The sequence below is a fragment of the Colobus angolensis genome, unplaced genomic scaffold, assembly GCF_000951035.1.
Source record: "Colobus angolensis palliatus isolate OR3802 unplaced genomic scaffold, Cang.pa_1.0 Scaffold8, whole genome shotgun sequence".
NCBI lineage: Eukaryota > Metazoa > Chordata > Mammalia > Primates > Cercopithecidae > Colobus > Colobus angolensis.
The window spans coordinates 7,526,276-7,542,267 of NW_012121820.1; the positions used below are offsets into that span (position 1 = coordinate 7,526,276).

At 40.2% G+C, this 15,992-nt stretch overlaps 1 protein-coding gene across 1 annotated transcript in view; it reads left to right on the forward strand.

Annotated features, from left to right (window-relative positions):
* The first annotated feature begins 2,163 nt into the window (after positions 1 to 2,163).
* Positions 2,164 to 15,992, forward strand: part of NCOA5 (nuclear receptor coactivator 5) — a 20,549-nt gene continuing 6,720 nt past the window's right edge. Inside the window, exons 1-3 of the mRNA XM_011928880.1 lie at positions 2,164 to 2,734; positions 11,867 to 12,193; positions 14,100 to 14,236. Coding sequence (XP_011784270.1) covers positions 2,697 to 2,734; positions 11,867 to 12,193; positions 14,100 to 14,236 — 502 coding nt within the window. The 5' untranslated portion in view covers positions 2,164 to 2,696. The remainder of the gene's footprint in view (positions 2,735 to 11,866; positions 12,194 to 14,099; positions 14,237 to 15,992) is intronic.

The following is a 15,992-nucleotide window of genomic DNA, read 5'->3' on the forward strand; positions in this document are numbered from 1 at the left end:
CCTGAGTTGGTGCTTTAGCAGCCCAAATATTTGCATTTTCAAAGAAAAACTTATTTAAATGAATCCCCTGCCTCCAAATGACAGGTTTTCAAATTCTGTGACAAAAAATTAGGATGAGGCAAGTTTTTTCTTCTTAAATCTTTGCTCTCCGTGATTAACTCCCTAAAGTTATTTATTCTTATGTATTTCTGAACTCGTGGATTTCCCAAAAGTTCTATGTGCACGTGTGTTAGGATTTTTTGGGTGTATGGGAATTGGCAGTAACGGTGGTGGTTGTGTTTTTACAACTCTCAAAACTCCCCAGCCCTACCCTAATCTGAGCAGTTCTATTAGATAGGGGGAAAAAAAACCTGGGTCTTATTTTCTCCATACATCAGCCAAGATGGAAATTTAAGTAACTCTTAAACAGAGATGAATAAACAAACACTTGACATACTACGCTAAAGGTTTAAACCCTAAAATGAGACAATGATCTGAGAATTATTGTTTTTGCAGAAGAAAACATCCCAACATCCCATGCCATCAAATATAAATACTTTGGACTACCAATGAAAATAGATACTAGGAGGCTAATTACAATCAAAATGGTTTAAAGATATAATCTTGAATGTTCTTTAATCTTTCAAGTAATTACAAAAAGATTCCACCAGCTTCAAAGTAAAATACTTATGTCCTTCATTCTAACTAGAACTGGTTTTGTCCCAAAGATATAGTATACCTGACCGTGTGATTTCCCCTGTCCTGTATGTAGGTACTCACAAAACTGGCTATAATTACGCAGTGTAATACTTCTTTTCATATGTAGAGGGCAAATGATTAGTAATAGAAACCTACCAATTAAAGTAATACTGTATGCGTTGTACTCTCACCTGAATGTTTGCCCAGTCTAGTCAGTGTTTAGATGTGAGTTTTCTTTATTCACAAGACGATTTAATAATATATGAACTCCTGCTGAAATTACGTTATATGTATTTTTTAATCTTAATACACACCCAGTGTATTCCAGAGACACCTTGAAAACTACTTAAAATACTCAAAGATACTATATTTCTCTCTGAATCATAGCCAACCTATATAATTAGAAAGTGGTACACAGTAAGGGAACAGACCCAGTAAGTCGTAAACCTGAACTAGTATTTTTCACAATTACGTATAATAGAGCTAGATATTCCCTGTAAGGCCTGTCATTGTATAATTTGTAATTTAGACCATTATAAACTTTAAGACTTGTAAATTGTGAAAGTACTGCATGCAGTAGCAAAGCTATGGTCAGATATTATTGGCCAAGTCTTACATAGAAAATATTTTCAGGTTTTTTTAAAATAGATTATATCTAGTGTCTGCTTAATTGAAAAGGTAGGAATCAATTTAGGGTATACTTCACTCTTTAGCTTTATATTAGCTTCAGTTTTGTCAGAAGCCATTTTTCTAGAGAAATTAGAGACTTCTGATTTAAAATGGAATTGAAGATTACCCTCATTTGAACAGGAACTCAAAAGTTGGCAACATAGCATAAAATCTGTACCAGACCTCTAAGTTTCTTGTTATTGCTGTTGTCTTTCATGTGATAGGAATCTGATTGGGATTTTTAAAATACATAATTATTATTTTAAAGCACTCGAATTATGTGAGTACTTAATACCATTTGATGTCATTAGATACGCCATTGTTTAATACGGAAAAAGGGGAACAAACTATACAGCAGAAAGCAGTTTTATTTCTTCATTCATCTGAAGTATGAAATTTGTAATGTATTTATTTAGCTTTAAATCATATGAAAATTGTCAGGTATTGGGGCATAGATTTCTTAATACATGGTGTTTATTATTCACTTCAATTTTTGTAAAGCAGGTATTTTTTGTTTTTAGCAAAGCAGGCTTTAACTATACAAATTTGCTTTTCTTTAAGTTTGTGTGATTCTGCTTTTCTCCCATATCTAGTTCTATATGCCAGCCTTCTCTAATGAGAACAACTTATGAGTAGTGTTTTATTACCTAACTCTACTATATACCATATGCCAGTCCTTATTCTTGGTTATCTGTCTGTGAAGGTTGTAGATATTAACAGGTCATATTCTTTGTTTATTAAAAATGGTAATAACAGTTTTCTTTCCTGCATGTTATTCCGGAAGATTCTATCCAATGGAATTCAACACAAGACACACTAACAGGAGGCCCTGCTTCATGGGATATTGGAAGTTTTAAGACAATGAAATCCAGCTATTACTTCTTAGTAACATTAAATAGAATTATTTGCCTTTGCCCTTTTGTTTTTTAAACTCTCCTTATCTTCCCCCCCACTTTTCTTCCTCACAAAAAGAATCTTACAACTGCTTTCTAAGAGTTTAGAAAACAACCTTTTCCTCCCCTTGGAGGGAACGTGTCAGGTCTAGGGCTTGGCAGGGTGTTAAAGCATTGACGTAATTAGTTTAAGTCAAATTACGTGTTAACTAGAAAACGAAGGGACATTTCTTACCAAGCTGTGACAATGTACTACCTTAACTCAATAATAAAAATTGCCCAAGTGACAGTGTGTCTCTGCTGAATGGCTTTTCTTACACCATCTGGTTGTCATTGTAGTTTTTTGTTGTTGCTTTCATTTGAAATGTGCTGATGATCTTGTTTTTATTCCGTAGCATTGAACAGATGGGTTGATTATTCTTTTCAGATATTAATAAGGCAGCGGAAGGAAGAAATATGAATACGGCTCCATCAAGACCCAGCCCCACACGAAGGTAAAGTACCCTGAAGCCGTGAGTTACCTTGGGAGAGTTGGGCTCTGGGGAGTTAAGCCCAGCTTCGTACACCAAAGGTCTTTTCTTCCCCCCAACAAGTGAAACGCTCAAGCAAACAATAAGAACATGAACCCTGTGTGAAGGGCCTTGCTGCTTTTTTTAAACATACATCAGGAGATACAGAGGAAGCTTTGTGTTTTCGGTGGCAAATCCAGCAAGTTCAGCTTGCAACATGAGTTGCAGGCAATTGGAAGAGGATAAACCTCTGTCTGTCCCCAGCTCACGTGTCAATGGGAGCCTCCAGAGCAGAAGGAGTGCCCCAGAGCCATTGGTGTATGCCATGCTGCACTGCAGTGGGCAGCAGAGATTCGACTCTTCATTCCAAATGGCTGCCGGTCCAGATGTTAACCCAGGTTTACGGAAAGTGCTGCTTGAGAGATTGCCGCTGTGCCTGTGCTGCAGATCCCCTGTTTGCTCACATACTTGGGTTACCTGTTTGAGGGGAAATAAAAAGGGCAAAACACTCCAGCTCTCGAAAGTCTCCCTTTTTCTTAGCTTTCACGGAAATCGAGGGTGTTTTCCCAATGTATTCTTCCTTCCAGTGTATACAAAAGAGATAATCCTGGTGCGTACCCTCAAGATACATATTAAATTGGTCCCTTCTCTCAAAGAAGAGCTTTATTAATGGTACCATTTATACCATAAATAAAGATATCGTATTCAGTTTTCTGGCCCCATAACAGCACACAAATGGATGCAGTTTTGTGTAGAGGGCAGACAGATATGATATATTTCATATCTGATGTCTCTTCAGGGCCCAAATGGATTAATGGATTTTGCCTTGCCTCTAAGTTAAAAAGCCAGTTTTCCCCAGAAACATACCTAAACTACGTACCACAGTAAACTGCATTTCCTATGGTGAACTGGACAGTGCTGCATACAGTGAATCCTCATCTGTACTAGTAGCTCCACTGGTCACCTTGTGAACTCAGCTAACTGAGCATTACGCGTAACATAGAGCTGTCCTGCTTTTGGACAAAAACACCTGTATTTTGTTACCTACTTGTAGGAAAGAATGTCTGCTGTGTGTTTCATGTATATACTCCTACTTGGATGTGAAGTTCTAGCTACTGGGAATAGATTACGCATGCCCACTCTGCAGAGTTTAAGCAGACCCTAAGGGCAAAGTAGTGCTGCTGGTTTCATTCAGGTGGAGTCTTTGTCCACTCTGCCTGTGCAGCAGAGTTGAGTCCAATACCATAGCTGCAGCTGTACCACAGCTGTCGTGTGGATTCTCTGGCCATTCGTTGGTTTCTCTGCGGAAGTGGACATGTAAATTGGTATTCTGTCTGTTCTCTCTAAGGAATGCCTGCAGCTTGCAGGTAAATACTCTGTTGGTTGATTTGTGTGTGTGTGTGAGTATCCTGAAGAACATAAACAAATCCTGCAGAACTTCAGCAGTTCCGTATAATGTCTACTTTCATTAGCCTTCATCTAACCGTGCCACAGATCTTGGGCAGTCCTATCTTATTGTCCCAGTACAGAATGGAATACAGGTGGATAAGAGTTGCATCTAATGGTCAGAAGTACAGGGTTCCCATTGGAAGCTTTAGTTGTCAGGTGGCTTGAAAGGAGATATGGTGTGTATCCAGTTTCCAAAGAGCACTAACATGTGTGTTTCCTGGTGACTTACCAGGAGTGTGGAATTTGTAACTATAAAAGACACTGACTCCACTAGTAAAATCCTCCCTTTCTTGTGTTGTCTCCATGATACTTGGTGATCTTTGGTGATCTCTGGATAATGTCTGTGTGTTTCCACAGGCATAAAAAACCGTAACAACAACAAACAAGCCACATTGCAGAACAGAGAGTAGATCCTGTTTCTGTTATGGATTGAGAAGGGTGTTTTATATCATCCTGTTGATGATACTTAACCAAATGCTTTTAACATTTCCAGTTGATTGTAGATATTCAACAAACATTGCAGTGTTGGGGAATGACCAACTTCCCTGGTTGGAACCCAGTAATAGCCATTGCCAGAGCATTAAATTAAAAATATTAATGTCACCCCAATCTAGAAATAGTTTTATGCTTTTTTTCTCTTTTTTTAATAATAGTCCCTGCACAAACAAACATACAGACAACATTAGAGAGGGCCTTATAAAATGAGCTTCTAGCCAGGCACAGTGGCTCACACCTATGATCCCAACACTTTGGGAGGACAAGGTGGGCGGATCACTTGAGCTCAGGAGTTCGAGACCAGCCTGGGCAACATGGTGAAACTCCATCTCTACAAAAAATAGCCACGCGTGGTGGCTCTTGCATGTACTCCCAGCTACTGGGGAGGCTTTGAAGCAGGAGAATCACTTGAATGCAGGAAGTTGAGGTTGCAGTGAGCTGTGATCACGCCACTACACTTCAGCCTGGGCAACAGTGAGACCCTGTCTCAAAAAATAAAATGAGCTCCTTACCAACTATATAAATATATAGGTCACCTTTTGTATGCCTTTTAAAATATCACCTTCCTTAGAAATCAATTGTAAAATGAGGTCATTTGGTGGTGTGGATAGGGCAGTGACTTCCTGCTTTATTTACAATCAACAGGAGGGACAGCTAGACTAATTCAAATTCCATTAACAGTCTGTCTTCCCCTTGGTGATATTTCCCTAGCTGGGTTCCTCAGCATGTTGTTTAACATGATGAAGTTCCATACAGTCATGTTTATTTGCTTCAGGAAATGATGGTCGCAGTTAGTAATCCCATCTAAAAACCGAGCTAAGAGTCCCAGTTTTTTACCTTAAAAAAAAAAAAAAAGACAAATTTAACATTGTATTCAGAATCCCAGTTTTTTACCTAAAAAAAAGACAAGTTTAACATTGTATTCAAAATAGAGAGCACTAACATGTTAATCATTGTCCTGATCATACTTTATCTGTCTTTCTCTCTTAAGATATACCAATAGGGCAGACATAAATTGCAAAGAGTAGGCAAGATGAGCAGCAAGTAATTAACCTGGAAGGGGCAATCATTTAACTGAGGGTGAACACTGGGTACCTCCTTCTTCAGGTGCATGCTTCCAGTCAAAGCCTTGAGATAACTCCAAATGTATCAATAGTTGACAACAACAAACTGCCTTTATTCGACAGCCCTAATCATTTTGTGTGCCCCCAGCCATAGGGGATGCATCATTCACAGGGGATAAAAAACACTACCTATGGCAAATATTTCCTTAAGTTATACCTCTACATTTTTAGCGCTTTCTACGTTTAATAAGAATGTTGGTATAAGCATACTGGCAAGACCTTTATGACATCTTGCTTTGCTGGACTTAACGTAGGTATCTTTGGGAGTTTTCACAGGATTATCACCTCTTCAAATGTTTCAGTAAACCACAGTTCTGCTGGCTTTGCTCTCTGTTCAGTAATATGCCTCCCTAATGACTCCAGCTGTCAGTGTATAATTCTGATAATATTGGCCTTAGCCAAGCACAGAATTCTGCATGAGGAATCTCTACTCTGGATCACATTTCAGCCTGAATTCTTATCATCTAACTCTTGAGGGCCACTTCATTGAACTCCTGTGAGTGCCTTACATACTTACCATGCAAGTTGTCAAGCATCGATACTAAGCATTAGTCCTTCTTCAAAGACAGGATCGTGATTCCAGTTGTGCCTTAGATGTCTCAGTTACCATCTTCAGCTCAACACCTTGACAGTTCAGATCTTGTAGCATATCTTTATGCAGACGTGGCCTCTAGGTACTAGGAGTAAGACTGTACTTCTGAATGACTTAAAGAAGAACAAATAGAATTAACTCGTCTACATCCAAAGCTCTGCAGAGGATTTTCCCCATATATTTGTGAAAGATGTTAAAACCTTGTATCTCTTTGGTGAAAGTCATTGGGTATCGGCTCATCAGAAATAACCTGGCTGTAGTCAAGTTTCTTACATGACCTGAAATGCTTTCTGCTTATCCACAGGGCCTTAATGTCTTTGATTACTGCTTGCTCCTTGGATGTGAGACAGCATTAGCTCTAGGTGGGCCACAAAAAAATTCCAGGTTTTGATTACCTCTGCAATAACACTTGAAGAAGTCATCAGTTCTCAGCAACTGCCACCTCTGCCAATAAGAAAGTTCTGTTTGTGCTGGAGAAGGTCATCAGTGCTTCCTAAGGAAAAGCATGGACTTGTATAAAATTTGGGTCTGTGAGGTGTGGTACCTCATTGCACCCCGTATCCTTCCTCCACCTAATGGCAATATTCTGGACAAGCCTGTTGTCTCCATTTCTAACAGTAGCATGAAGCCCTCCTGGGTGGAAGATCAACATCACATAGCAGCCAGCCATTTTGATGACGATATTTGTGGACAGTATATCTGTGACAGAAGTTTGAAGAGCTAATGAAGGATTTTTTCAGGGTTGGAAAGAGGCTGGCCCTCCCAAGGAAGACATTCCAGTGAACAGAAAGGAAGAAAGGAGATGCTGACCTTTGCAGAAAAGAAAGGAAAAGACAGAGGTCTTCCTCCCTGACCATCTGTAGAACCAAAGCCAAAGAAAACCGTCCTGGACATGAAGTTTCAGTCTGTTACCAAAGAGAAATTCAAAGCCCATCACAGTTTTCCAAGATGATCATCTGTCAGTTCTTAGTCTGTAGGCTGTCAAATGCCTAGTGCTCTCCACACCCCTTTAGTCCTCAGGAAGAGACACATTCTACCAGAAGCACATCACTTGCCACCAGAACCATTGTTTTCCCCTTCATCCCTTTCGCCCTTACCTCTCAAATGTTTTCCAGCGATGTGACTATATTCCTCTCAAGGCAAAGAGTATTTGCCTTTTTCCCTCTGCTGAATAGATGAGGAATTTACAGCAGAATTTTAGTTGTGTTTGCCACCTGCCTTCAGTTTGTGGACTCCTGTGCTGAAATTTAACCACTGTTCAGTTTCTTTTTATCCTCTAGTGATGCAGTACCTCAGGGTATGCTGCATTCGGTTCCTTTAGTAAAACACCTCTGGTGCTGTGGGATGATATTGTTAACCTTATTATGCTCCAGAAACCTGATTCTAACCCACTTATCATCTGAGGTCCAGCATCTCCCACAGGAAGCTTTGTCTTTTTGCACTTTGATTTCAGCATACTACTGTCTTTTTGTTAGCTGTGGTCTTGTTTTGAAAAATATGTTGGGACCAGCAGCAGGAGCCCTTTTGTTCTGAGGAGTTCTTTGTTTGGGTCCTAAAGCAGCCCTAAAGGGTTTTTTGTTTTGTTTTCGTCTCCAGAAGAACAGCAGTCTACCATAGTGTTTTATCTTTTGGAGAAAGGAAAAAAGGCCTTGCCTTTTCTTTTGAGAAAATTATTGTCTTCTTTTCCCTACTTCCACCATGCCTTTGGTTCTTTTTCCTTTTGTGAGTATCACCTCTTCTACATTTTTACCCTGAAGGCACTTGAGAGGGAATTAGTAGTTTTGTTGCACATGTACTTCACATTATTTGAGGGAAAGGGAAATATCTTCCTCTCAAACTGGAAGATTGAACCCAGACTTTGCGAATCTAGAGTTTTAGTCAACTTGCAGGGATGGACTCTGACAGGTAAGTAAGGTTTTTCGATGGATTCAAAAGAATAAGAACCAAACGTAGCACTTATAATACTCCTGAAGTGGTAAATAACATGCTATGACATGCCCCACCCCCATTTCCACCAGCCCAGGGCTTTGTGTGTGGTCTGTGGTCTGTCAGGATCATGATCTCTCAGCCCTGATTGCCAAGAACACTTGAAATTGGATTCCACCTCTAATGACTACTACTAACTGCTCCCCAAGGCAGGTTTATCTGCCGATCATTAATCCAAAAATACTTTGCAGTTGTCCTTTCTCTTTGGATCTTGAGTGTTTACCCACATTAAACACTACATCAGATGTTGCATGTTAGGAGGATTATGTGATATAATAAGGAAAGTTGAAGTAAGACTCTTGGTTAGTCTTCACTTTAATAAGAAAAATAATGCTGGCCGGGTGCGGTGGCTCAAGCCTGTATTCCCAGCACTTTGGGAGGCCGAGACGGGCGGATCGTAGGTCAGGAGATCGAGACCATCCTGGCTAACATGGTGAAACCCCGTCTCTACTAAAAAAATACAAAAAAACTAGCTGGGCTAGGTGGCGAGCGCCTGTAGTCCCAGCTACTTGGGAGGCTGAGGCAGGAGAATGGAGGCGGAGCTTGCAGTGAGCTGAGATCTGGCCACTGCACTCCAGCCTGGGCGACAGAGCGAGACTCCATCTCAAAAAAAAAAAAGGAAAAAGAAAAATAATGCTTAGCTATCCTCATTTAAAGTCCCTTGTCTACAATATGTTTGCTCCCACTAGTCAGGAATGCTGGTGAACCTTAAAATATATAACAAATATTTTTCATGGAAGCAAAATTGGCATTTAAATTGGTTTTGCTGTGCCCGTGTGGCTGAGGTGAGGTTTTCCACAAGCTGATGACATCATGATGAATACCTAATGGGTGTCACCATGGTAGATGACAAAAATATGAGCAAAACATGTTGCCTGCTCTTGAGAGGCTTACAGTTTAGTAGAATAATTCAATTCATTAAATATTTACTGAACTCCTATGCTGTATCCTGGAGCTACAAAGCCTTCAAGAGAACTTCTTATCTGGTAGGGAAGCCATGTAAGCAAATAATTACAGAACAGTGTGGTAAGTGCAGCTATAGAAGTTTGTACTGGAGCAGGATTGATTCAACATATATATAGAGCATCTGTCATACAACAGACATTGTTCTACATAGTGGGTTTGTAGTGCAGAATCAAAGTGACATAGTTCTTGTCCTTGTGGCGCTTGTAGTCTAGTAGGGCAGACAGACATTAAATAAATATGTAATATAAATGACAAAAGTAGAAACAAAGTGCTATGAGAGAATTTTAGGGGCAGAAGGTAAACTTTGATTGAATCTAACAGAATCAGGGAGTAGGGGATATTTATATGCTGAGACCTGGAAAATGAGTGTAGATCTCTTCCTGCTACTCACGTAAAGGGATTGGGAAGGACGTTGGCTAGTTATAGCTGAAAGGCCGGTGTGGCAAAGAGTGGTGAACTAGGGAGAGGGTGTGACAGGGTTGAAGAAGACAGGAGCCAAGATTATACAGGACCTTCATGGCATTGGTAGAAGTTTTAGATTGAATTCTAAATACTGTGGGAGCCTGGCACAGTGGCACACATCTGTAGTTCCAGCTACTTGCTAGGCTGAGGCAGGAGGATCACTTGAGCCCAGGAGTTTAAGGCTGTAGTGTTCCATGATTCCACTTGTGAATAGCCACTGCACTCCAGCCTGGGCAACATAGGTAAGACCTCATCCCTATAAAAATAAATAAATACATACTGTGGGAAACCAGTGACGGGCTTTACATATGTAAAAGATCACTGGAGAGTGATCTTTCTGGAGAAAAATTAGAAAATAGGCAAAATCAGAAATGAGACTGCTTTAGAAGGCTCTTGCTGTGGTTTGAGGGTGAGATGATTATGAGCTGGCTTTCAGTAGTGCCAAAGAAGGTAAAGGAAAGGGGACAGAACTGAGAAAGAATGAAGAAAATTTGGAAATGTGGTTGGAAGGGAGGATGAGGCTTTAAGGGAAAGATTACATCCAGTTTCGTGGCTTGAGTAACTGAGTAGTTGGATGTGCCGTTTACTGAGATGGGAAGGACTGGAGGAGGAGCATGTTTATTGGGGAAGATCAAGAGTTCAGGGCAGGTTTTACAGAGAAGGTAATCCTTAAAGCAGGTCGGACATAAGATGTTGTTGTAAAAAGGTAAATGCCAGATCAAGATGAGTAATACAGATAGAAAGTGCTCTGAGCTGTGCAGAAGAGATCAGCAGTTAGGAAGAGTAGGGAAGGTTTCTTGGAAGACATGGGACATGAACTTGCCTATGTGGATTGGATGGTACTTGGATTAGTACAGGAAAAATATTCCAAGTATAGAAATCATATAAATAAAAATATTGAGATAGATTATGTCCTGTGAGTTATCGCATAAGAATTAAGTAGAACTGAGGAGGTTGAATTAGAAATGAGAGGAAGGTAATAGGTGTCAGATTTATTAGGCCATAGAAGTTGGCATTTTAGGATAGTTAATGTATTTATGTGTTGAATGAATTGAAAGCTAGTAGACTGATTTTTAATTTTGTATTTTGGAAACTTGTTGGTGTCAGAATAGAAATAAGGGCTTGGATTGGACTTACAAATCCAATGGGAATAGAAAGAAAAAGTGAACGGGACACAAGTGACTTTATTGGGATGGGGGAGGAAAAAGCATAGTTAATTTCAAGAACTAATTAAAACTTGATAACTTGCAAGATGATTTTTGTCAGAAGTGGAAAAGTGGGGAATGGGGCTCATGGGGTTGGAGTAAGAAGGTTTTAATTTTAAATATGTTGAAGAGGAGTTTCCAGTGGGTTGAAACGTCTCGTGAAGAACATTGAGTCAGAGTAGACCAAGCATATCTGTGACTTCACTGTTCAGGTTTTTGTTTTGTTTTTTAAACCATCTTGAACAAAAAGGAATCAGGTTCTGCGTAAACCCTCAGACTGAGAGATACCACTACTCAATAGCTCTGACAAAACAGAGAAACAGATTGTTCTTGATCCTTTACTGTATGTATCTTATAGTACTTTTTTCCCCTTAATTTTATTATCCTGCCAAGATACTTCAAGTGAACTTTCCATACTTTAAGGACAGTTCCTTTGATCACTTTTATTATAAGATTGTGCCCTTCGCTCTTTTTGTCTTCATAAGTCTTGCCTCCTTACTCTGTCCCTCCAACTTTTTACCCCTTGTAAAGTCTCTTTCAAGCAAGTCTGGTGGAAAGACACTTTCACTTTGAAATCTTGATGAATACTGTTATCCAGTCAAAACCTTCAGTTTTTGGTCATGCATTGTTTTGATGTCCTAATCTTTTGAGATTGTGGAACCTCTAGACTATTTGCTGACCAAATGGATGACTGGCCTTAAATGTTTAGTCATGTTCTGTTTGGCTGCCCTGTTGTAGAGAAAAATGCTTGGAGGTTGGGGGCTTTCTCATATGAAGAGCTTATGGGTTGGCTACTTTCAATTTCTTTGTCTTAGCATCTTCTTGCTACCTCCCACAGGGATCCATATGGCTTTGGAGACAGTCGAGATTCAAGGCGTGATCGATCCCCAATTCGAGGAAGTCCAAGGAGAGAGCCCAGGGATGGCAGAAATGGCCGGGATGCCCGGGACAGCAGAGACATTCGAGATCCCCGAGACTTGCGGGACCACAGACATAGTAGAGACTTGCGGGATCACAGAGACAGCAGGAGTATGCGCGACGTTCGGGACATGAGGGATCTTAGAGACTTTCGTGATCTAAGAGACTCTAGGGATTTTCGAGATCAGCGAGACCCCATGTATGACAGATACAGAGACATGAGAGATTCCCGAGATCCTATGTACAGGTACATACATAGTTACTCTGCTTGTTTTTTCCGTAAGTTCTTTTTTATGTATGTTCTGCTAAACTAATTGAAAGCTCCGTAAGAGCAGTAATTTTATCAGCCTTATATTTCTAGTGACTGTCAAGTGGTAGATGTGCTGCTGCTCAATAAATTTTGCTGAATGTATGAATGATTGTAAACATTTTTAACAGAAAATAACAGTGTTGGAAAGGTATGGAGAAATTGAACCCTCAGAAATTGCAAGTAGGAATGCAAGTTGGTATAGCCACTATGGAAAACAGTTTGGCAGTTCTTAAAAAGTTAAACATGGAATTACCATATAATCTATCAGTTCCACTCCTGAGTATACACTCAAAAGGATTGAAAAGAGGGATTCAGATAGTTGTACATGAATATGCATAACAGTACGATTCATAATAACCAAAAGGTAAAAACAATTCAGATGTCTATCAGCAGATTAATAGATTTTTTTTTCTTTGAGACAAGGTCTCATTCTGTTTCCCAGGCTGGAGTGCAGTAGCATGATCACAGCTCACTGCAGCCTTGACCTCCCAGGCTTAAGTAATCCTCCCACCTCAGCCTCGCAAGTAGCTGGAACTACAGGCATACGCCACCACACCTGGGTAGTTTTTTTGTATAGATGTGGAGTCTCACTATGTTGCCCAGGCTGGTCTTGAACTCCTGAGCTCAAGGTATCCTCCGGCCTTGGCTTCCCAAAGTGCTGAGATTACAGGTGTAAGCCACTGCATCTGATATGGATTTTTTTTTAAGTGGTATATTCATATAATGTATCATTCAGCCATAAAATGGAATGAAGTTCTGATCTGTGTTACAGCATGAAGGATGTTGAAAACATTATGCTAAGTGAAATAAGCCAGACATAAGACAAATATTGTATGATTTCACTTATATGAAATATCAAGAATAGGCAAATTTATAGAGACAGAAAGTAGATTAAAGATTACCAGTGGCTGGAAAGAGGGGAGTTATTATTTCACAAATGCAGAATTTATGTTTGAGGTGATGAAAAATTTTAGATAGATAATGGTGATGATTGCACAACATTGTGAATATAGTGCCACTGAATTGTATACTTAAAAATTGTTAGGCCAGGCACGGTGGCTCATGCCTGTAATCCCAGCACTTTGGGAGGCTGAGGTCGGCAGATTGCCCGAGCTCAGGAGTTCAAGACCAACCTAGGCAACGTGGCAAAACTCCGTCTCTACTAAAAAAAAAATAATAAAAATAATAAATAAAAATTGTTAAAATGGCAAATTATTGTTACATACATTTAAGTATAATTTTAAAAAGCACAAGGGAGGCCGGGCACGGTGGCTCAAGCCTGTAATCCCAGCACTTTGGGAGGCCGAGACGGGTGGATCACGAGGTCGGGAGATCGAGACCATCCTGGCTAACCCGGTGAAACCCCGTCTCTACTAAAAATACAAAAACTAGCCGGGCGAGGTGGCGGGCGCCTGTAGTCCCAGCTACTCGGGAGGCTGAGGCAGGAGAATGGCGTAAACCTGGGAGGCGGAGCTTGCAGTGAGCTGAGATCCGGCTACTGCATTCCAGTCCCAGCGACAGAGCGAGACTCCGCCTCAAAAAAAAAAAAAAAAGCACAAGGGAGGGACATGTAATGTTTCCTCAAAACTAATATCAATAATTCCTGCCAGTTATTTTGCATTTAATATATGCCAAAGACTATGCTAAGTGCTTTGTGTACATCATCTCTGTTCATCCCCTCCCATCATTTTGTGAGACAGGTTAACTCTATCACAGCCACAGAGCTGATACGCAGTGAGTCCCAGATATAAACCTCATCTGTCTAATCCCAAAGAATTCTCTAGATGATTTTTTCAGTATAGGACACAGTTTTATCATTATGAAAATTTCCTTAACTTTTCAGGAGAGAAGGCTCTTATGACCGATACCTACGAATGGATGACTATTGCAGGAGAAAGGATGACTCTTATTTTGACCGTTACAGAGATAGCTTTGATGGACGAGGCCCTCCAGGCCCAGAAAGTCAGTCTCGTGCAAAAGGTAAAGTAGCTGAAACAGTCTATTCCTATTAGTGATAGAACACTTTACAAAAGAGAAAGGAAATTAATAGCCAGTACCCCATCTGAAAAAGGGCTAGTGACTTGGCCAAGCAGTGTATGAAAAGAAGAAATACAAGTAGCTTATTAGTGGGTAAAGAGCATTTGGCTTGAAAATGATTTTTAAGATGCAAATTAGTACCATCATCTGGTTTAGACATCCAACAAGAAGAAATAGATATGAAATTCCAGCAATAAGAAATGAACAAAATACTGGTCACTGTGGCCACCACCTGTAATCCTAGCACTTTGAAAGGCCAAGGCCATCAGATCACTTGAGCCCAGGAGTTCAAGACCAGCTTGAGCAACATAGTAAAACCCCATCGCTACAAAAAAATACAGAAATTATCCGGGTGCAGTGCTGCACACCTGTAGTCCCAACTACTCGGGGGGCTGAGGCAGGAGGATCGCTGGAGCCTAGGATGTTGAGGTCTCAGCAAGCCATGATTGTGCCACTGCACTCCAACCCGGGTGACAGTGAGACCCTGTCTCAAAAAAAAGAAAAATGAACAAAAAATTGGAGCTGAAGACATTAAGTGCTTGTTTTTTGCTTGCTGACCAGATAACTATGACTGACTATCTGCATTATCTATGCAAAATAGGCTTTTGGTTTTGTATAACTTTTACCTAACAGCATCTCTTTTTTAGATGAAGACAAATATGTCTTTTTAAAGCCTGGTTTTTCTCAATACATCTTTAAAATTTCTTAAATTATTTCATACCTGGCTAAGTTGAAATCTTTAAGAACCTCATTTTTAATTTTAATTTTTTAATTTTAAACTTTACTACTTGATTTTTTTCTTTTAAAAAAAGAACTTTCAAAATTTTTAATTTTAAACTTTACTACTCGATTTTTTTTCAAAAAAAAGTCATCAAAAATGCAGATTAGAATAATAATGAATACTATTCTTATCCGTCAAGTTGGTAAGACTTAAAAAGAATGCCAGTACTCAGTGTTGACTAAGGTGTGGAGAAGTAGGTACTAGATGATCTACCTCTGTGGAGGTGTAAATTAGTACCAGCCTTCCCACGGAGCAGCTTGGCAGTAAGTATCAGATGCAGCATTAAAATGGCCATGCCCTGGGCCGGGCGCAGTGGCTCACGCCTGTAATCCCAGCACTTTGGGAGGCCGAGGTGGGTAGATCACGAGATCAGGGGTTCGAGACCAGCCTGACCAACATGGTGAAACCCCGTCTCTACTAAAAATACAAAAATTAGCTGGGCATGGTGGTGGATGACTGTAATCCCAGCACTTGGGGAGGTTGAGGCGGGTAGATCACGAGATCAGGGGTTCAAGATCATCCTGGCCAGCATGGCGAAACCTCATCTCTACTAAAAGTACAAAAACTAGGCGGGCATGGTGGCGCTCGCCTGTAATCCCAGCTACTCGGGAGGCTGAGGTAGAACCGCTTGACTCCAGGAGGCGGAGGTTGCAGTGAGCCGAGATCACGTCACTGCACTCCAAGCTGGGCAACAGAGCAAGACTCTGTCTAAAATAAAAAAAAGAAGACACTAATTTTATAGCTCTCTGTATTCCCAAGGAGCACCTAGCAAAATGTTATATACATCATAGGAAACTCAAAATGTGTCTTTCAAATAAACGATGTTAGCCAGTCTAGGCAAAAAACTACTGCCACTTATCAAGTTGCATACTGAACACCAAATCACTCTTCCTTTTAGTCCCTTTATTTAACTACCAA